A 22,321-nucleotide genomic window follows, 5' to 3' on the forward strand; every position below is an offset into this window, starting at 1 on the left:
CTGGATGGCAGTAGTATCAAGGGAGGGTTTCTTAAGCAGTGGCTTGACTCTAGCAGTCTTTAGAGAAGCTGGCACAAGACCAGAGGACAGATAGGAGTTGATAAGGGTAGTGAGGAAGGGAGATATATCAGTGGAGATGGATTGGAGAAGAGAGGAAGGGATAGGATCAAGGGGGCAGGAGGTGGCACGGTTAGACCTGACAAGCTTAAGGACCTCTTCGGGGGAGAGGGGAGAGAAGGAGGTAAGTCCTGTAGAGAGTTGGGGTTGGGAGTATTGCAGCTATTGAATGGAGGGGGAAGGAAGAGCTGATGTCATCTACCTTCTTAGCAAAGAAGGTTACAAAATCATCAGCAGAGAGGGAGGGTGGTGAGGGAGGGTTGAGGAGAGAGGAGAAGGTGGAAAATAGTTTGCTGGGGTTGGAGGCAGAGGACTGGATTTCAGAAATGAAGAAGGAGGTATTTGCTGTTGAGACAGCAGATGTAAAGTTAGAGTGGATAAGGTGGTAAGCAGAGAGATCCCTGGGGTTCTGTGTTAAAATTAGTCTACTCACCAAAAACACAGCAACTAAAATCCAGCAGAAACCAAGCTAACAAAGTTATACACACAGTGAGATCCTTCTTGAAGACAAAAGTTTGTGAGACTGAAGTGAAGGCACCTTGCTCACAGCTTATATAGATGCTCGGGGGCTAGGCCACACCCTGGCAAATTATCTTACCGCTTCACAGCTGAACACAGAAATGAACCAGCTTGAAGTACTCAGATTTATTACATATTATTACATAATGCCTCGTTATTACATATTGAAAGTTAAATTTTATTACATTTTGACATTTTTTTACATAATGTGCAGTTATTACATAATGCGTTGTTACAAGGTCTCCATAAAATTAAAACAGTTGCACAAAACACCCTTAAATCTTCTCTTTATGGTTTCCTTAAAATGTTTAGAAAAAGCAAAGGAAATCCGCACACTGTTTTTTAAGCTCCCACGGTGAGTTTTTTAATTACAAAAAAGCAACGTTTCGACCCTCACGGGTTTTCATCAGGCAGTACAGAGGACTGAGGACTTAAAATGTTTAACCTTAGGGAGAAGTCTTAAGGGTGTTTTGTGCAACCAATTTTATTTTATGGAAACCTTAACTCGGACTTTAAGGAAAATCTTAACTCAAGGTGTTTTGTGCAACTGGCCCTTGTCTTTATTGGAATCTTTCCATTATTTGGTTTATGTCTCCTTGCTCTATAGGCCAGAGGTGGAGTGCCAAGTATCTTCACAACCGTGATTGGTTAATGAAAGGACACATGTTTGGCTTGTCCATCCTATCAGAGAACTACTCAAAGCAGAACAGCCAGCGAATTGTCTCCACCCACGAGCTGTTAGCTGACCTCTTGATGCTCAAGCACATCCTGCATGGACTGATGTTAAAGATGCATATACTTCAGTAAGACACACACACACACACACACACACACAGATGTTACATGAACTGACATTATCTTAAATTGTTTCATCCTGAATACCCTTTATAGGAGCCATGTATGTGTTGTGTATTTCTGTCTACTGCATAACTGTCACTTATGGTAATTAGTGGGTGTGACGGGGTGGGTGTTGCTTACCTGGGAGGTGTGTGTTGCTGATGAGTGTCTTAGCTGATGATAGATAGCCTCCCCAGCTTAGCCTCTCAGCGGCTACAAACATTTTGGAGTTTTCCGCTACACCCTTGCTGTCTGCTCCCAACAGCATCCTAGTTTTAATCAGTGATTGGATCGGTAATCGCCCGATCAAACTATGAAAAAATCAAATCAGCCTCAGAAAACCTGATCAGTGCATCCCTACTTTTTAAGGTCCAGCTACTCATAACTTCTAGCTAGTTAGTTAGATAGCTTGTCTGGGTCCAGAGCCCAGTTGTTTGTCTTTCTGTCTGTTTCAGAGGCTAATAGTTAATTGTTTTTGTCCAGGGACCGACACAGCCCCAGCCTGCAGCTCTGGGCTCGCTCCTGGGTCAACTCAGACGAGCACCAGCCTATGGGAGGCCTCCCCGACTGCCTGAACCTCCTCGATCACATGCACAGCTCTTGCCTGGCCTCTCGTCCTCACAGCTCCCTCCTCCCCCCCTCTGACCCCCCCCTCTCTGATACCTACATCACCAGTGAGCACAGCTACCAGAAACCAGTGGATACAGAGATGTACTGTCACCACCATCCCCAATCCAGCACCAGCTTACACAAGGGTCCAGCTACAGACTCTGCCAGCTGCAGCATACAGCAAGCCAAGGTAACTAACATGCATTTATGTGTGGTGGTGGCAGCTGTGAAGGATGCACAGATGCATTGACTTTAGGGCTGCAGCTATTATTTTAGTAATCGAGTATTTTACCGATGATTTTGCTATCTCTTATAGATAGGTTTTAGTATGTAATCTTCATGTTGGGTGAACATCATGAGCAAGAGGAAACAGTGCTAACCACTGAGCCACCGTGCCATCACACCTTTTGAAAAACCTGTTATATACCGTCATATCTGACTGCTCAAATCATTCTTCCGGACGGTTGGGATGCAGTGATCCACTACGGACGGACAACAACATGGCAACGAAGATACCAGAAACAGGGCTTTAATCTTGTATCGTGCCCACTATAACTTTAGTGGATCATAAAAATTTGTTTATGGCAGGGTTTCCCAACCTTTTTTGCACCGCAGACTTGTTTAATACTGACAATATTGCTGCGGACCCGGGAGGTGCGGGCTACACATGGCACATCGTTCAAACATTGGATATTAGACACAGTGCATATTTTCCTCATATGAACTTGCATAATATAAAACCTTGCATATAAAAACAATAACATTATAACTCACCTTGGGAGCCTTGGACTGTCTGCAACATGGCAAGACATCATCGAGGATTGATGGAAGAGATATGAAAGATGCTGCAGAGCCATGGTTAGCCTGTACATAATGCCACGCCATAGCATCATCCATGTTGTGTGTACGGATGGCGGTCTTATGTTCAGATATACAAGTCTTTAGAGCTCTTTTTATTTGTCCAACATATACCAAACCACAGGGACATTTCAGCATGTAGACAACATCTGTGCTGCTGCAGTTAATGAAGGATTTGATATAGTGTTTTTTTACCAGTAGGCTACGTGGATGTGTAAAGTACTTGGTGTCAGATGAGTTGGAACATTGTCAGTGGTGTAGTCTACCTTTTTTCAGAGGGTATACTGACTCTGACCTCCCCACCCACCCACCCACGGGTGCCTTAACCGGAAGTGGGTGTGGTTTCGCCCGGAAGTGGGCGGATATTCAACCCGTTTTTTGCTGTTGTTGTTCCTCCCCAAATTTACAGAATCCCAAAATGCGAGACTCATTAGCCAATGAACAGCCAGGAATGGGTCTCACGCTACTTTTGCATGCTAAAATAAAGCTGATAATGTATAATTTGATTCAAGGGATGAAAAACCCTTTCAGAGTACAACACAAACTGTCTATTTTGCTGCAACTCGACGGTGCTGCTTAATCCAGGACCTTACTTCCTGGAACTCTTGAGAGTAAAAAACTGGTCCATTGGAGGAGTGAATGGAGATGTCGGGACTCACTCTTCTATCTAGACAGCTCTGGCTTCAGCTATCAGCTTCATCTTGCTTCTTCGGTCGCTATTCTCTCTCCTGAAGATTTGTTTACCGATGGGGAGAAAGCCCCACGTGATAGCCACCCGACAATCTCTCTCTCTCTCTCTCTCTCTCTCTCTCTCTGCTCAACGCTGTAACAAATTCAGTAGACTTTGCCATTTCCCACGGATATTGTAGCGTTTTTCCTTCATGGCTTGACAGAAAAAGTCTGCCTTCACACGCCTAGTCGGCTTGAAAATAGAACTCACGCCAAACGATAAAATCGGCGCAGCTCAGACGAGGCGTGGGTACACGCGGTTCACGTTGAGGCGCCCTGTGTACACAGCCTCATTGACTAAAAAGGACGCCTATTTGTGCGCTTTGTAACACAGGGTGAGTTTTATGAATGGAAAGTGAAAACGATACGTATCATAGCGCATTTCGCAGTGCGCATACGCAAATCTGAGTCATTTCGCAGTGTGTATACGGCGTATACCTGCGTATCACGTAGACAACACCACTGAACATTGTGCACAGTGGCCACAGCGAAAAAAAGCCTATAGGTTGATCTGGAAGAGAGAAACAACGTTAACAATTAATCGATTAACTGATCGTTAAAGTGCCCAACTAACGGTTAAAGTCGAGCTGAACCCAAAAATGACTTTTATTTTATTTTAGTTCAAATACCTGAGTATTCAGTGCACCTTATTTAACACATTCACTGCCAGCAATTTTTTTTTTACTGTAGGTAGCTTCTGCCAGAGGGTTTTTTTGAGGATTCTGGCTCATCTTTCAAGACCCGAGGATTCTTTTCTGCTAAGATTTTGTGAACACAAAATATCTCAAAAGAACTAATAGAATGTGTGCTTTCTCTGTCTAAAAGAGTTAGTTTGTAGAGTTAGTAGTTATGTAGGCATTAGCACTTGAATACAGCATGGTTTCAGCGTCTGAAAATTTAAGCTGAGATAAATAGCTTTTTGTGAAATTCGATAGAACAGTCACTTTAACCATTCATTTTTGGCATCAGTAAGACGTCAGACATCTAAACAATAGTTTTGAACAGTAATTTCCTCCATAACAGCAGGAAACACCCCTCTACTTCAAACTCCTCCCTCCGTGTGTGTTCTTCTTGGCTGCAGCGGGCGTGTCACAAGCGAGTTGCTGCTGCTGCTGCTCCTGTCTGCTGGCGGCCGCTGGGCAAGTCTGGATGGGCTCGCTCGTTTCTTGGGGTTTCGGTTGAGAAACCCCAAGAAACGGGGTTTCTTTTGCGATTCTGGTCTTATTTATGCTGCGTGTTTCAAAGTGTGTTGCACCCATAATCTATTATGCAAATTTGCAATTCCCCACCGCCAGCAATCAGCGCGAAAGCGAAAGCGTTTTCGCCAATCCATTTCACTGTATGAGAATGGTTTCATCGCGCGTTCCCCTGCAGTTTTGGCTCGGCTTTTTCTAGAATGGAGAGCACTGTCGCCACTTAGTGGGTCGGTGGAATGGGTTGTACACGTTCGGTGGCTCCAATATTTTTATAGGAGACGTGGGGGGCGTTGATCCACGTCCCACCGTTTTTTTTTTAAGCCGAGATATCTCGTCATTGGCAGTCAACCGTTGGATTTTGTAAGCCGAGATATCTCGTCAATGGCAGTGAACGTGTTAATAATGTATGCCAAAAAAATCACAAAAATCTAATTTCTTTCGTTTTTCACACTTTTTCACATCAAAAGTTAATTTTTCAAGATTTCATTCATAACAATAATCTACAGTTTGCTGACGTCACCTAGTACTATCAAATTTCTACCCCATTTTCAACCAATCATATCACGACATGGCAGCTGTCAATCAAATCTTCATTTCCCAACCCAACTCAAATCCCACCTCTTCAAAACAGCCTACAATACCTGACTTCTACCTCTAACCACCATTCCATCTCTGCAATCTATTGATTTGTATTTGTTTTCGTTCTTGTTATTTAGTTTTGTTTACTGTATTACTTTTCTATGTATTGTAAAGCGTCTTTGAGTTCCCGAGAAAAGCGCTATATAAAACCTATGTATTATTATTATTATTATTATTATTATTATTTCAGGATAATTTTCTCTTCCAAATGAAGGAGAAAATGGCGCCTAGTGCCTGTCATCTGGCAGAATTTCTAGCCCATAAACTAACTACTAACTTGGCCAATTATGCAAACTAAAGCAGACGGTAATGTCTAAGAAAGCAAAGAAATGTAACTGGCTCCTTAAAACTCTCATTCCAGGAATATTTTATTTACCGCAGTAGCGTAAATGGCACGTGGGAGAGCCTGGTTGTCAGGGGTCGCACCTCAGAGATTCCAGGCAGATGGGCTGCACTCTTCGCTCCGCAACACAAAGGCAGCTGGCCGCCTGCGGCTCACCTAGCTCCACTCAGCCACTAACCTGAGGAGAGGGCCACAACACGCTGAATCCCACTCGATTTGGAGGCAGAACACGCCAGGATTGGCCAAAGCCCAATCCAGTCCCCAGAATTGTCAAATAAAATCATCAACATGCTACTATGACCCGCCTCTCAACCTGTCATCTCAGACAAGTTATGTTTTCAGTCTGAAACGGACTCAGACCCACGCGCCACTTGGATTCATTTCGACTTTAAGGAAAATGCATGAAATTTCCATCCCTAATAGAGAATAATGCCTTCCAGACCGTAACGAGAACCCCCCCCCCCCCCCCCCCCCCCCCGGCCATTCAACAGAATGCAATTTCCGGGGAGGCTTCACCCAGACAGAGGCACTTATGCCCACTGGTTGTATGCCAAGTTGAAAGCTTTTTTTTTTTTACCTACAGTCACGGCCCGTCCTCCGCCGCGCTGTCATCCTCATTAGGACAGCTCTTCTTTTATCTCCCACACCTCTTTGCTGCAACTCGCACATCTATTTTGGTCAGCGGGTCAGCACCGTTTGATGACCTCGCGTACGTGTCTATCTATCTATCTTATCTATATAGATAGGTAGATAGGTAGATAGATAGAAAATGTCAAAAATGATCAAAGCTCCCATATTATGCTATTTTCAGCTGTTTAATACATGTCGCTGTTTTTTTTTTACAAGGTTACAAACCCAACAAAACCTCAGAAGCTAACGTAGCTAGTTAGCTAACTTTCCAAATGCTTGTGACTATAGGGGGCCACGGACCCAACAAAAATGACGACTTGGAGAAGTCAGCAAGTTGGACTAACGTTAAGTTCTGAAAATGTGTGCCTTTGTCATTTCAGCTATTATATATCGGTTGGTCATATGTCTATGAAATTCGGCTGCTAGGCTAACGTTAGCTGCTAAGTAACGTTAGCGCTTCCTAGCACAGCACGTTGTTTCGCAGTAGCCTACAACCGATGCTGGAATGAGACACATATTTTCAGAACTTACCACTTCAGTCCTACATCCTCGCTCACTTCCAAGTCATCTCCTTGTTTTTGCGGTCCTGAATCGGTTATTCCATGAGACTACTCGTGTGCGTGCTATGCTAGCCAAGTCCCAGTCTGACAGCCAGGTTGGCAAGGCAACAAGGACTATCTACGTCACTAGACCCGTGGCTCTCGCACAAATCCCGTGCCATCTCGTGTACGGGATTTCATGGAGGGGGAGAGGGGTTTCATGGGGGTAACATTCAAACACTTTCACCTATTTATTTGAAGCTTAGTCCACGTTTAACAGCATATGTGACCTGCTCTGACAAAATCGGTCACATTGACCCCAAAACACATTTTGTTTTATACAGTGTTGGAAAGAGGAGAATCTCAAAATTATCTTTGTAGTCCAACAATTGATGGAGATACACCCATTTATGTCGCGACTGTTTCCAAACTATTTTTTTTAGAAAAATGGCCTCAAAGTTTGATGTTAATTCTGAGACATAAACATCTTTTCTTGAAGTTGTCTGCATGTGCATGCCCACACACCAGGTGGGATTGGGCTGAAATTCTGTATGGCACTGTGTTATGATCCTGGGAAGGTCATGGCAAGGTCATGGAAACCACCTGGAAAGTCCTGGAAACTACCTGGAAAGTCTTGGGAACCACCTCCCCAGGTTGGATTTGGCTGTAAATTTGTATGGCAGTGTGTCATGATCCGTGGAAGGCCATGAGAAGGTCATGGAAACCACCTTGAAAGTCCTGGAAAGTCCTGGAAACCACTTCCCCAAGTTAAATTTGGCTGTAAATGTGTATGGCAGTGTGTTATGATCCGGGTAAGGTCATGAGAAGGTCATGGAAACCTGTGAAGAGAAAAGTAGAGTGCGCACATCTATGTATGCAGGTGCCGGACAATGTGAATGTTCTGATGAAGTTCTTTTAGAACGAAACGTTAATAAAGTGACTGGGAGCATCCTAATTTCAGTGTGCAGTGTAGAATATTTTATTTTTAAAGGTCATGGAAACCACCTGGAAAGTCCTGGAAACCACCTTCGGTTGGAGTGGGCTGTTAATTTGCATGGTGGTGTGTTATGATCTGGGCTAGGTCATGGTAAGGTCCTGGAAACCACTTAGAAAATCCTGGAAACTGGACTTTCTGAATTTAAGACCTCAAATTTCAAATGAGCTATCTTATCAAATCTGGCAAATGTATTTTCTAATATTAGATTAGAAAATAAATTTGCCAGATTTGATGGGACTTTCCCTATAAACCACAACCACTTCTGGGGCCAAATGTATAAAACTATGTGCATGTACTGTATGTGTAGAAATCTGTGTAAGCCCAAAAAAGCTCTATGCCCAAATTAACACATTATACATTTGGCCCCTGGTCTTCTATTCGAATATACAGATAGATATATACTTTTGTTGGTTGAACAGGTACACATGAAATCTCAGTACACCTCAGTGGATATCATGACAAAGTAGCCTATGTAAAGGCAACTAATAGACCAGCTAGAACAGTCTGGTAAATTCAGAAAATGGCATCACTTTACTGTAATGCAGCCTTTAACCCCAGGGAAATATTCATGTGTAAGCATATTTAAGTAGGCTACGTAGAAAAGCGGTATATAAGTCCTATCAATTATTATTATTATTATTATTATTATTAGTAGTAGTAGTAGTAGTAGTAGTAGTAGTAGTAGTAGTAGTATTATTATTATTATCATTATTATTATTATTATTGTTATTATCAATACCAACTGTTCTGTAACACCCAACTGACAGAAGATCCTCTGACACCCCACCCACATTATTTTTTTTAATTTTTACATTAATGCAGGCTAATAATTGTACATTAATGTAGTAATAATTGTAATTGTAATAATTATTACAAATAACAGGGACAAAGAATCTATAGCGGACCCGTTTCTGCTCTGGAGTAGAGACAGAGAGAACAGCAACAGAGACAGCTGAAAGTAACCTAGGCTATGAGGCAAATAATCTGAAATTAGCTTAGTCTAATGCCATCTGTGAATTGAATTTAAAAGTCAAGCAACATCATCACGCAGATTACTGACTAGTATTAGTCTATCAATCTGACAGACAGACAGACAGACAGACAGACAGACAGACAGACAGACTGTCACTGGACCTCACAGCCTGCAAATAAAACTTTCCAGACAGATGAAAATAAACACTTTCCACAGCTTTTCCTCCACACAAACGCACCGGTTGATCAAGCTATAGTATGCAGAAATTATGCAGCTGCAAGGGGAGAGAGAGAGACGGGAGAGACGGGTTGCCATGTTCGTTATCGATAACCCCCGAAGAGGCAGATTTTTAAGAGGTTAAAACATTACATAAACAGCCTAAACTAGTCTAAAATAACAAACCAATAACACAACTCCACAATACAACCCTGACAAACTTTAGAAACAGCTTTTTAAATCCCAGAGTAGTCCATAATATAGCCTACCATTTACAAGTACTTACAAACCCGTTTAACTGGCAACGTGCACGTGCCGCAGTCAAGAGTGAGAACAATCGAGTAGCAGGCTCTGTCAGCATAGTTTCAGTTTTGTCACTCTACCTTCAAGAGCTTCAAAAGTATATTTAGCGGTCGAACTTCACAATAATCTTTACACAGAATGAAAGCCAAGGCTTTATTTGACTATAATCTGATGAAACCCCAAAACAGCAGAAATAAATATTTTCTGATAAAATCGCATTTTCTAGACAAACAGCCAGCGCGACAAGCGACTGATTTGGTCAGAGCAGGTCACATATATGATACAAAATTAAGAAATGCATAATAGGGCCCCTTTAAACGTCTTACCCTTTCAAAAGTACATCACAAACGGACAGCCCTGCTTAATCCTCGCTAAAAAACTGGTCCATTGGAGAGAATGGAGCTGTTGCAACTCTTCTATTATATGGCTCTGGCATTAGCTAATGATCACATGGGAGGGAAAGGGGGTGTTCGCCGTGACGTAACGGTGGAGGGAACCCGTTTGAACCCACAGAGGGCACTCTCGCTGCCTGAAAATGATAGTGTTTAGAATTCTAACAGTTTAGTTTCAAATGTGGAGATTTTGACCAGAGTCCTTCACACACCAACTCAAAAGTAATATACATTGGTTAAAAGCTGAAAAAATTAGCTTTAGGGGTTAGTCCCGCTTTAAGTTGTGTTTTCAGCCTGAACCACAAAAGTATTCCTTATCCAATTACCCGATTAATCATTCGAATAATCGGTAGAATACTGTAATAGCGCTGCCCTTCACAGTTGGCTTTAGGTTAGGTAATGGTTAGGCGTAGCGGAGGCTGTCAGAGATCTGCACTCTGAGTGCTTGTGTTTGTGTGTTTTCTCTCCAGGAGCAGCCTGTGGTGGTTATCTCATATCCATTAGAAGCCAGTAGAACACCTGGAGATCCTTCATACTCCTCAAGAAACCCTATTAGTCCACAAAGCCCAGTGCAAGCAGAACACCAGGCCAGAACCAGGTAGGCTATTCTTCAGGCTCAACAGAGGTCCCCAAATTGGGGCTTGGGGACACCCAAAGTCTTAGAGGCAATGTACACCGCCTCTGGAACAGATGCGGTACGGCTCCGAACAGACCCACGCTCATGTAATCAGTCAGACATATGCGGGATCCGACAAAAATAGAACAGGTGTGTAATTTTTCTGTACCACATGTATCGCCCATCAATTAACATGGGCGAGAGTCGATCCGACAGTTTTACCCGATCCGCAATGCAGCCGTAACGCATCTGGTGTACATTGCCTGTTACAGTATGACTGACTTTGAGGGCCTATCATGACTTAGGCCTAAATGTTAGTGTGTAGTGAAAATAGATGTCTATTGGAGTGTTCCGACATTATAGAACTTGTGCAGTTACAAAAAAGTAAACTACCGTAAATTCCGGACTATAAGCCGCACCGGTGTATAAGCCGCACCTTCAAAGTTGACTATTTTTTTCTTATATAAGCCGCACCGGACTATAAGCCGCGGGTGTTTTAATGGTATTTTTTTTTTTTTTTTTTTTTTTTTTTTTTTTTGTGTTTTAATGTTTAATTACCATATGTAAGGGTTCATGCACAGAGGGGATTGTAGAGGAAGCTCCCATTTATTAACATTTCAACAAAACAACATAACACAACACCACCTGTGTTGTTTTTTACAGTGCACACAGTGTCATACAGTGTCATACAGTGTGGTGAAAAGAGGGCAAGAGAGGAAATTAAAACTTATTATAGTTATATAGGATTTATAGTTAGAAAGAGTGCTAAAAAAGAGATTTTTTTTTTTTTTTTTTTGAAAAAATCCATAGATAAGCCGCACCGTTATATAAGCCGCAGGGGCCAAAAAAGGCCAAAAAACGGGGAAAAAGGTGCGGCTTATAGTCCGGAATTTACGGTATATGCGCTTCTGTAAGTATCAGTATCACCAATGAAAGAGTGGCATCGCTAAAACCGTAGTTTTATAAAGATGTCTGTACTATATATATATATATATATATATATATATATATTAGGGGTGTCACGGTACACAAAAGTCACGGTTCGGTACGTACCTCGGTTTTGGGGTCACGGTTCGGTACGAATACGGCACGGTACGAAAACGGGGGAAAAAAGCAACAAATCCCAAATTCTGTTTTTTTCCCTTTGAATATGTCTGAATTCTGCTTTTTACGCTATTTTTACCATCAGAAATAGTGTCTAATATGTGGGAATGAATAAATGTCCACTATTTAATAAGATCTAGGCAATCCACACAAAAAGGTTTTACTCTAGAGCAGTGATTTTCAAAGTGTGGGGTGCGCCTCCCTCTCAGATGTCTATTCCAGCTGTTTGACAGGGCAAAGGCATTTCCCCCCACTTTAAATCTTTATTGTACACAAGTTTGTAAACAGAGCGCATGTGTGGAGTAGCCTAATACTCCCACCAACCCCTCCCCCTGTTGTATTTGTTTTATGTAGCATTTGCGTTTGATGTAAGCACTAATTTGGAATCCTATATAAAAGCGGCCACTAGGCGGCAGTGTTTCTTTAGTCAACGTCAAAATACCTACATGTTCAGAAGAAGAATAAAACGGCAGAAGAAGAAAAACTTCTAAACCCTGTTGAAAGATACCCCCACTGTCTGACAGACAACAGGGTGGGTTTCACTTTCCCAGTAAGTACGGGAGAGAACCCTGTCAGCGCCTTAACGTTATTGGATGTGAGTTTTGTTTAGCATAATATGATTACGTTCGGTCATCTAATGGATTATTGGAACATGACAAGGAGTCATCGCCTCTTCCTCACCGCAGCTTGCCTGTCTGCATCCGCAGATGTCTGCTTGACCGCATCACTCATCCCACGCGATGTACTGTATGTTGCTTGTTTACAAGTTAACAGCTTTGTCAGTGTTATGTAACGTTTAGCCGCAACGCACAACTATAAAGGACTTTGTCGCGGCTACGTAACGTTACATTGGCAAGCTTACCTCGTTGGCTTGATGTTGACAGAATTTGCAAAACAGCTTATCGCCACAAAACGTCCCATTCTGTGAATGCGGATTTCTATGGCCCTTGTGTTGTTTTGGTGTGTCTTCTTCTGTGGCGTTTAATTCAATTCAATTCAATGCCGTTCAAACAGCGTTTAGGTGCTACTGGATTTGACGTATTCGTCGTGTCGTTTCATGTACCGTGAAACGAGGTACCGTGAGGGTCGTACCGTAAATTCACGGGACGAATACATGTACCGTGACACCCCTAATATATATATATATATACATATTTACATATTTTTAAGGGGGGGGGGGGATTTAGGAAATCATGCATAACATAGTAGCCATGAAAAATGAAACTAATAATCCCAATTGACCAAACAGGACCAGGACCTGTGTTCAGTGGCAGATGAACTTGCTAACCCATATCGAGGATGTGCAGAACCAATTGGCCTCCAGGATGGACTTCATAGAGAAGGAACTGGATGGTGAGCAGTCAGAACTTACCATGCAAGAGTAATAGAAGAAGCAGGTCAGCACTCCAAAATGTCTTTTCAGAAATTTAATAAGTCACCTGGGATGGCACACAACGAACGTTTCAGCGTCAAGCCTTCATCAGCGTTGTGTTGTGTTGTGCCTGCCAAGGAAAACTAACTGCCAGTGAAGCTGGCCAACCTAACCTGCAGCTATTTAGACCAATAGAATCAAGGCATAGGCCCTGTGTCTGTAATGCTACTGTGACAGGTAAGACCTACAACGTCAAAGGTATACACACTAAGGGCCATGTAGAAAAAGTACGAAATAGAAATATTAGAAAATGTTTATACGTAGAAAAAGGATAAAAATAACTAGAGGACCCTTTAGCCAGTTTTTACGAATAAAAAGGATCTGCAGTACTGACATTTATTTTGAAGAACAGGCTTCTGAACTCTGTTCACGATTCAGCGCTAAGGGTTACAGTACTACTGACTACTACTTCTACTACTACTACTTGATAACAGCCTCCAGAAAGTTAGAAATATGAAGCGGCATGACTTGTTGGCACCTAAAACTTCCTCTCATGATTTTTACATTGTTTGTGCTACAACCTTCTCTCCCATTTCGCAGGAAATAAAAAAGTGTGTATTGAAACATTGGCACATCTTGTGTAGTGACCCCCAAGTAGGCCAGGTCTACACTAAGCCTCCCATTTTGCTCATAAACAAGCCAGGAACTTAAGCGACATGGTGGTCAGAGCTGACTGTCATACACGTCCTTCACACTTTTTATCTAGTGTACCTAACGGTAATTTTCCTTGTTCCAATTGTGTTCAATGTAACGCCATGATCAGAGGTCAGTTTTTCCTACACCCACACTCTGGTAAAAAGTTCTTTATCAAGAGTAGAATCTCATGTACAACTAAATGTGTTGTGTATCTTTTGAAGTGCCGTGTGGCTTATGTTATGTGGGTAAGACCAGAAGGGATTTAAAAATCTGCATCTCTGAACACAAAAGTAATATTAGGAACAAGGATGAAACGTCCTCAGTAGCAAGGCACTTTACTTCTGCCGGCCATGATGTGTGTTCTCTTAGGTTCCAGGGCATTGAAACTGTAGCACCTTTAAAAAGAGATGGTGATAGAGACAGAGCTCTGTTACAGAGAGAAGCTTTTAAAAAGAGATGGTGATAGAGACAGAGCTCTGTTACAGAGAGAAGCTTTTAAAAAGAGGTGGTGATAGAGACAGAGCTCTGTTACAGAGATAAGCTTTTAAAAAGAGATGGTGATAGAGACAGAGCTCTGTTACAGAGAGAAGCTTTTAAAAAGAGGTGGTGATAGAGACAGAGCTCTGTTACAGAGAGAAGCTTTTAAAAAGAGATGGTGATAGAGACAGAGCTCTGTTACAGAGAGAAGCTTTTAAAAAGAGATGGTGATAGAGACAGAGCTCTGTTACAGAGAGAAGCTTTTAAAAAGAGATGGTGATAGAGACAGAGCTCTGTTACAGAGAGAAGCTTTTAAAAAGAGATGGTGATAGAGACAGAGCTCTGTTACAGAGAGAAGCTTTTAAAAAGAGGGGGTGATAGAGACAGAGCTCTGTTACAGAGAGAAGCTTTTAAAAAGAGATGGTGATAGAGACAGAGCTCTGTTACAGAGAGAAGCTTTTAAAAAGAGGTGGTGATAGAGACAGAGCTCTGTTACAGAGAGAAGCTTTTAAAAAGAGATGGTGATAGAGACAGAGCTCTGTTACAGAGAGAAGCTTTTAAAAAGGTGCTGCTAGTTCCAGTGTGCCGCTGCTACCTGGGGCTGGGCGATAAATGTCAATTAATTTCTTGCTTATTCATTGGCTCTTTTCGCCTGATAAGTAATTACATAACCTGACTGCTAAATTTGACTGTCCCCTGTGACTATTCATGACTATATCGCCTAGCCACAGTATATTCTATCTGTTCTGCTCTTCTCTTCCCCCCCTTCCGCTGTTTCCTCCCCACCTCTTCCCTTTCCCTGCTCTCTCCTCCCCCACATTCCCTGCTCCCCACCTCCTCCATTTCCCTGCTCCCTCCTCCCCCACATCCTCCCTCTCCTTTCCCTGCTCCCTCCTCCCTCAGCCCCCCCCTCCCTCCCCTGCTCCCTCCCAACCTCCTCCCTTTCCCTGCTCTCTCCTCCCCCACTTTCCCTGTCCCCTCCCCACCTCCTCCCTTGCCCTACTCTCTCCTCCCCCACATCCCCCCGCTCTCCCTCCCTTGCTCCCCCTCCTCCCTTTTCCTGCTCTCTCCGCTTTCCCCCCTTCCCCTGCTCCTTCCCCACCTCCTCTCCTTCCCGGCTCTCTCCTCCTCCAAATTTCCCATTCCCTCCCCACCTCCTCCCTTTCCCTGCTCTCTCATCCCCCACATACCCCTGGTCTCCCTCCCCTGCTCCGTCCCCACCTCCTCCCTTTTCCTGCTCTCTCCTCCCCCACATTCCCCTGCTCCCTCCCCACCTCCTCCCTTTTCCTGATCTCTCCTCCCCCACATTCCCCTGCTCCCTCCCCACCTCCTCCCTTTTCCTGCTCTCTCCTTCCCCACATTCCCCTGCTCCCTCCCCACCTCCTCCCTTTTCCAGCTCTCTCCTCCCCCACATTCCCCTGCTCCCTCCCCACCTCCTCCCTTTTCCTGCTCTCTCCTCCCCCACATTCCCCTTGCTCCCCCCCACCTCCTCCCTTTCCCTGCTCTCCCCTCCCCCAAATTCCCATGTTCCCTCCCCATCTCCTCCCTTCCCTGTTCTCTCCTCCCCCACATACCATCCCCCTTTTCTCCCTTTCTCTCTGCCTCTCTCTAAGATTCATCAATCTTGTTATTATTACTACTGTAATTGCTATTGTTGTGTCAGCTAGATTTAGCTAGACATATTTTCTGTGAAGTCCTCTGAGACATGCTTGTGAATCCCTTCACAACCTCTCCGACCCCCTTCAATCTGGCTTCAAACCTGCACACTCCACTGAAACAGCTCTTCTCTCTGTCACCTCCGCCCTTCACTCTGCCAAAGCTTCATCTCTTTCCTCCGTCCTCACTCTTCTTGATCTGTCCGCCGCTTTTGATACCATCAACCACCAAATTCTACTGTCCACCCTATTCGACCTTGGCATCACCGGTTCTGCACTTTCCTGGTTCTCCTCTTACTTATCTAACCGCTCTTTTCAGGTCCTCTGGAGAGGAACTCTTTCGGACCCCTGCACTCTCACCACGGGTGTCCCCCAGGATTCTGTCTTAGGTCCTTTCCTCTTCTCTACATGAGATCTTTGGGCCACGTCATCTCCTCTCACGGGTTATCCTATCACTCCTACGCAGACGACACACAGCTCTATCTCTCCTAACCCCCCCTCGGACTCTCATATCTCTTCCCGTATCTCTGCCTGCCTCAAAGATATTAGCAACTGAATGTCTTCTCACCATCTCTAACTCAACCCTGACAAAACCGAACTTCTCTTCTTCCCCTGCAACGACTCCCCCCTATCCGATCTGTCCCTATCCATCGACAACACCACCGTCCTCCCCTCCCAATCTGCCAAAAATCTCGGAATCACCATTCTCTGCCCACATTACAGCAACGGCACGTTCCTGTAGATTCTCCCTCTTTAACATCAGAAAGATCCGCCCTTTTTTAACCTCAGAAGCAACCCAAATTTTAGTTCAGGCCATGGTTTTATCTCGTCTTGATTATTGTAATGTTCTTTTAGCCGGTCTCCCCTCCTCTGGCATCCAACCCCTTCAACTCATCCAGAATTCTGCTGCCCGCCTTGTTTTCAACCAACCCAAATTCTCCCATGTCACCCCTCTCCTCCATGACCTCCACTGGCTCCCCATCCTGTCACGCATCAAATTCAAAACCCTTGTCCTCACATACAGAGCTGTCCACTCAACTGCCCTCCAATACCTTCAACCCTTGGTCCCGTTCCAACCCTCCCTCCGCCCCTCCACTAGCACAAGCCGTCTCGCCCCCCCCTTGCTTCGCGGGCTCAAGGGCCGCTCTCAAGCTCCCGCTCTCAAGCTCCCTCTTTTTTCCTGTCTCGCCCCCAAATGGTGGAACGAGCTCCCCCCCTTGGTCAGGACATCAGAATCTCTCCCCATCTTCCGCAATCGGCTAAAAACTCATCTTTTTTCTCTCCATTTCACCTCCCCCTAACCTTACTTCTCCATCTCCCTTACATGCTGCCCACGGACCTTCAACTGTCTGTTTGTTTTTTGGTTCTTTATTTTATTTATCTTTTTCATTATCTCTGCTTTCCACTATGTATGTTACATGATCTATGCTTGTTATTTTCTGTATGTACGTCGCTTTGGAGAAAGGCGTCTGCCAAATGAAATAAAGTAAAGTAAAGTAATTAGGGATATACAAATAAACTTTATGTTAGTAGACACACGTAACTATAGATCCCCATTAGGTCTGTTTAGCAAAATAACGCATATTTTATTTTTTAAACGGTTTTACTTTGTGGAGGCTTAAGAGGGGCTAATAGGCTGGGCTGGAGTAGTGACTCACACAGCCAAGCTGAGACCCGACTCATGTGACACACCCCCGCCCTTTGCGGGCAATGCGGGCTCCAGAGTTGAACAGATATCCCAGAATGCTCCAGGAAACATTACCCTGAAATAAGAGTTTTGAGCTTCATTTTGAAGTATCAAAAACTAATGGGCTCAGTTGGTCCATATACTGTCAATAGAGAGCGCCAGGGATGACGTATTTTTGTAGTCGGAACGCGGAAGTCCTGGACTTCCGGGTTCTTCACTGTTTCTGCCTATGGGATTTTTGAATGGGTTTTTGCCGCGATGCTTCAAATAAGGTCTCTGGGCAACGCAAGCTTAATCAAATGCGAACCAGTGTTCAGCGCAGGGCCGTAGCCAGGGGGGGGAAAAGTGTGGACGATTCCAAGGGCCCTTGACTGACAGGGGCCCCAAATGGCCAAAATCTTCCGCCGCCGCCCTTTGGACAGCGGCATCCGTGGGCCCAATGTGATATCCTTTCATGGGGCCCGAAATCCCTGGCTATGGCCCTGGTTCAGCGGGATAATCTTCACACATGAGGACCACTTTCATGAGTTTTGAAGTGTAAATGCGAGCCCTAGAAGTAAAAAGCTTGTGCTAAGCTAATCCAGAACTACACACAGTGTCGCATAGGCTTCCACGTCACGTCACCACACAACCTGGAGTGTTGTTGATGTGTGCCCGGGCTGAACCAGGTGAGGGAAAGAGAATTTCCATGTTGTCCTTTGAAGTGATGACGTTATTGATGTATAATATCCCCGTCGACTCAACAGTGTAGTCTCATTTAGCCGTTTGCTAGCTAGCCGCCCTTTTAACGGCACGTAAAAGCTTAAAAACTCATAAAAGTGGTCCTCATGTGTGAAGATTATCCCGCTGAACACTGGTTCACGTTTGATTAAGCTTGCGTTGCCCAGAGACCTTATTTGAAGCATCACGCCAAAAACCCATTCAAAAATCCCATAGGCGAAAACAGTGAAGAACCCGGAAGTGTTAGCATCGATGTTTTCCGGACTCATTCCTGGGGCTCTCTATGGTTCCTCCCTGTTGTTTGGAGCAGCAGGTGTAATTTATCTAGGCTGATTACTGCATTCAAGCTGAACGTTGCTGCCAGTCAGTGGGTGTGACTCCGCAGTGACTTCTGTGATGTCACGTGCATACCCTCTATACACAAAACCTTCAAAATAAAAACACAGAACCTTCCAAATACAAGCACAAAACTTTCAAAATAAAAGGCAAGGCAGGTTTATTTGTATACAGTAGCACATTTCATACACAGAGGCAATTCAAACTGCTTTACGTGAAATGGATAAAAAGAAAAGAGATCTGATATTTTACAATGTAAAATATCAAATCAAAAAGGTCACAGTGCAAAATTATTAGCATATTTTTACTTTGTGAGTGAATTCATATGCATAAAAAGGTCAAAACCTTCCAAATAAAAGCCCAACCTTCCAATTAAAAGCCCAAAACCCTCTAAATAAAAGCACAGAACCTTATAAATAAAAGCCCAAAACCTTCCAAATAAAAGCCCAAAACCTTCAAAATAAAAGTCCAAAACCTTCCAAATAAAAGCACAAAACACACACATATGCAAGGTATTGGTTAGCTAGAAGATGATAGATAAGGTAGAGTACTTGATCCCTGAAGGGAAATTACAGCATTTCAGCAGCAATTTGCATGAACACAACTCACATCACTTATAACAAGTGAAAAACGTAGAAAACAATATCCATATTTACAAAACTAGTACAGCCTTCTTACATTGCAATGTGCGTTTTACCTTAATGTCCACTGTAGAGCATATTATATTATATACTGTATTACTGTACACTTTAAGTACAAAATGTGCATTGTGGACAAAAAGGGTAGTGTGCAATGTGCATTTGCAAAGTGATGCATCAACATGAGCAACAGTTTGCACTGCCAGCAATCACACACATTTTCACATTTCTAGGAAGGGACTGTCCAATATTTACGTGGGGTAAAATATGATATATCATTAAAAAAACTACGGCCATGGGTGAGAGCCATTGGATTGAAATTGTAGGCTATTCCCCATAATGCGTAGCAAGGGCAGCAACTTTTCAGTGATCTTTTTAATAGAAAATATAGCCATATGCACAGCAGATATTGATTTGGTTCCTGTTATAGGCTAATTATGATTTAATGAGACGTGCGGCGGCTCTACTGTACCTGATTATCACCGATCATATAGTGCCATTTTAATCTATTTAATGTCAATCAGAAGAGCTCATTACGTGACTGCAAGCCTTCTATTTAACCTACACAAAATTATGAGAACAATATTCTTCAAAGGCATTTATGCGCAGAAAGGACTGTTCTGTTGTATGTGCGGGTGTTGTATGTGCGGTCAGCGGGTCATCACATCATAATTTGGTCCTGTGGTCAGTTAGTTGACTAACGTAAAATTGCACGTTAGTGGTTACATAACTCGTATCATAGGTGCGCCCCGGCGAAACAAACAGCGCTACACCTCTGCGAATATGCATAAGAAAGGAGCTGACGGGCGTAATCCATGTGAGTAGGCTATTGTCATCCGGAGTACAAGCAAGTGTCTCCTCGGCTGCAACCAGCAGACAGCCAGCAGCACACAGAAGTTTGACCAAATAGGAAGAAACCATTTGCGTGGGGGTGGGTGGATAGGCTACATAGCGAAACACAATGCAAACTAATGCAAAACAGAAAAGAAAAAAACTTTACATGCCTGCCACTCCTATTGCAAAATAAATTACCTTGCCCCCCCCATACATGCCCTCACCCTTTTTTTTACCCCCCACCACCCCACCTAAATATCGGACAGTCCCTAACTTCTACTACTCTACTGTATTATTATTACTACTACTACTAATGTTTCTACTAATACTAATACTGCTAATACTATTACTAGTACTACTACTGCAGCAGTCTCTACTCCACTCTAGCTGTTTTTCTACCTCCGCCGCCAGCGATAGCCAGGCCGGAGGCATTATGGATCCGGGTTGTCCGTATGTCCGTACGTCCGTCCGTACATCCTTACGATGTTCGTTAACGCGATATCTGAGGAACGCCTTGACGGAATTTCATCAAATTTGCCTTAAACATCCACTTAGGCTCAAGGATGATCTGATTAGATTTTGGTGGTCAAAGGTCAAGGTCACTGTGACCAATAAATAAAAACAAGAGGCAACAAGCAATAAAGCAGTGAGACACGCCACAGACAGTGGCGTATTCACTGCCCATATGTGCAAATGGCATGAACATACTTTAAACATAATTAAACATAATAACATTCTTTTAGGTGCCAATAGCATATACCTAATTAAACATACTATTGAACATTAGTCATACGTGATGGTAGCAGCTGCAGTGCGGTACAGTACGGCTACTACACTATTTGTATATGTTAAGGAGTCTCGTGGCCTGTGAGAAGAAACTGTACCTCAAGCGATTTGTGCGTGCTCTTGGGACCCTGTATCTCCTCCCTGAGGGTAGCAGGGAGAACAGACTGTTGTGGGGGTGGTTTGTGTCTTTGATGATCTTCAGGGACCTTCTGAGGCACCGCTGGTTGTACAGATCTTGCAGTTCTGGCAGCTCACATCCTGTTACGTGCTGGGCCGCGCGCCTCACCCTTCTTAGCGCCCTGCGGTGACCTCTCGAACGCCATTTTCAAGCTTGTTAACGCGATATCTGAGGAACGCCTTCACGGAATTTCATCATATTTGCCTTAAACATCCACTTGGACTCAAGGATGAACTGATTAGATTTTCGTGGTCAAAGGTCAAGGTCACTGTGACCACTCGAACGCCATTTTCAAGCTTGTTAACGCAATATCTCAGGAATGCCTTGACGGAGTTTCATCAAATTTGCCTGAAACATCGGCTTGGACTCAAGGATGAACTGATTAGATTTTCGTGGTCAAAGGTCAAGGTCACTGTGACCTCATGAATGCCATTCCCAAGTTCGTTAAAGCGATATCTCAAGAACGGCTTGATGGAATGTCTGCCAATTTGGCTCAAACGTCAACTTGGGCGCAAGGATGAACGGATTACATTTTGGTGATCAAAGGTCAAGGTCACTGTGACCTCTCCAACGCCATTTTCAAGCTTGTTAACGCCATATCTCAGGAATGCCTTGACGGAATTTAATCAAATTTGCCTCAAACATTAACTTGGCCTCAAGGATGAACTGATTACATTTTGGTGGTCAAACTTCAAGGTCACTGTGACCTCACAAACTCCATTCCCAAGTTCGTTAACACAATAACTCAAGAACAGCTTGATAGAATTTCTTCTGATTTGGCTCAAACATCGACTTGGACGCAAGGATGAACTGATTCCATTTTGGTGATCAAAGGTCAAAGGTCAAGCTCACTGTGACCTCTCGAATCCCATTTTCAAGCTTATTAACGCGATATCTCAGGAATGTCTTGATGGAATTTCTTCGAATTTGCCTCAAACGTCCACTTGGACTCAAGGATGAACTGATTACATTTTGGTGGTCAAAGTTCAAGGTCACTGTGACCTCACACACCCAATTTCCAAGCTCTGTAACGCAACATCTCAGGAGCGCCTTGACGGAATTTCTTCCAATTTGCCTCAAATGGCGATTTGGACTCAAGAATGAACTAATGGCGCAGGCATAAGTCCGCGTTGCGGTCATTCTAGTATAGACTTGTGCTGTCTTTTGCTCTCTTATCCTTTCTACTCATACTGCTATAACTGCAGCTAGTTGAAACAATTCAAAATACTCAAAACACTCAAAATTCAATTCAGACATTGAAACTCTTTATAATGAAATTCTACTGCCTTAAGCCTTCTTTTGCCAAAGCAAGCACAGAAAATTTA

The 22,321-nt window shown here is 43.6% G+C and overlaps 1 protein-coding gene across 2 annotated transcripts in view; it reads left to right on the forward strand.

The window, feature by feature from the left end:
- The window catches only part of phf20l1 (PHD finger protein 20 like 1), a 132,528-nt gene that overhangs the window by 109,114 nt on the left and 1,093 nt on the right, over positions 1 to 22,321 (forward strand). For both annotated transcript variants that reach the window (XM_083642906.1, XM_083642907.1), the window contains 4 exons: positions 1,244 to 1,439; positions 1,957 to 2,272; positions 10,368 to 10,495; positions 12,867 to 12,970. In XM_083642906.1, the coding sequence (XP_083499032.1) occupies positions 1,244 to 1,439; positions 1,957 to 2,272; positions 10,368 to 10,495; positions 12,867 to 12,970 (744 nt within the window). The remainder of the gene's footprint in view (positions 1 to 1,243; positions 1,440 to 1,956; positions 2,273 to 10,367; positions 10,496 to 12,866; positions 12,971 to 22,321) is intronic.

The sequence above is a fragment of the Poromitra crassiceps genome, assembly GCF_964638095.1.
Source record: "Poromitra crassiceps genome assembly, chromosome: 1".
In the NCBI taxonomy this organism is placed as follows: Eukaryota; Metazoa; Chordata; class Actinopteri; order Beryciformes; family Melamphaidae; genus Poromitra; species Poromitra crassiceps.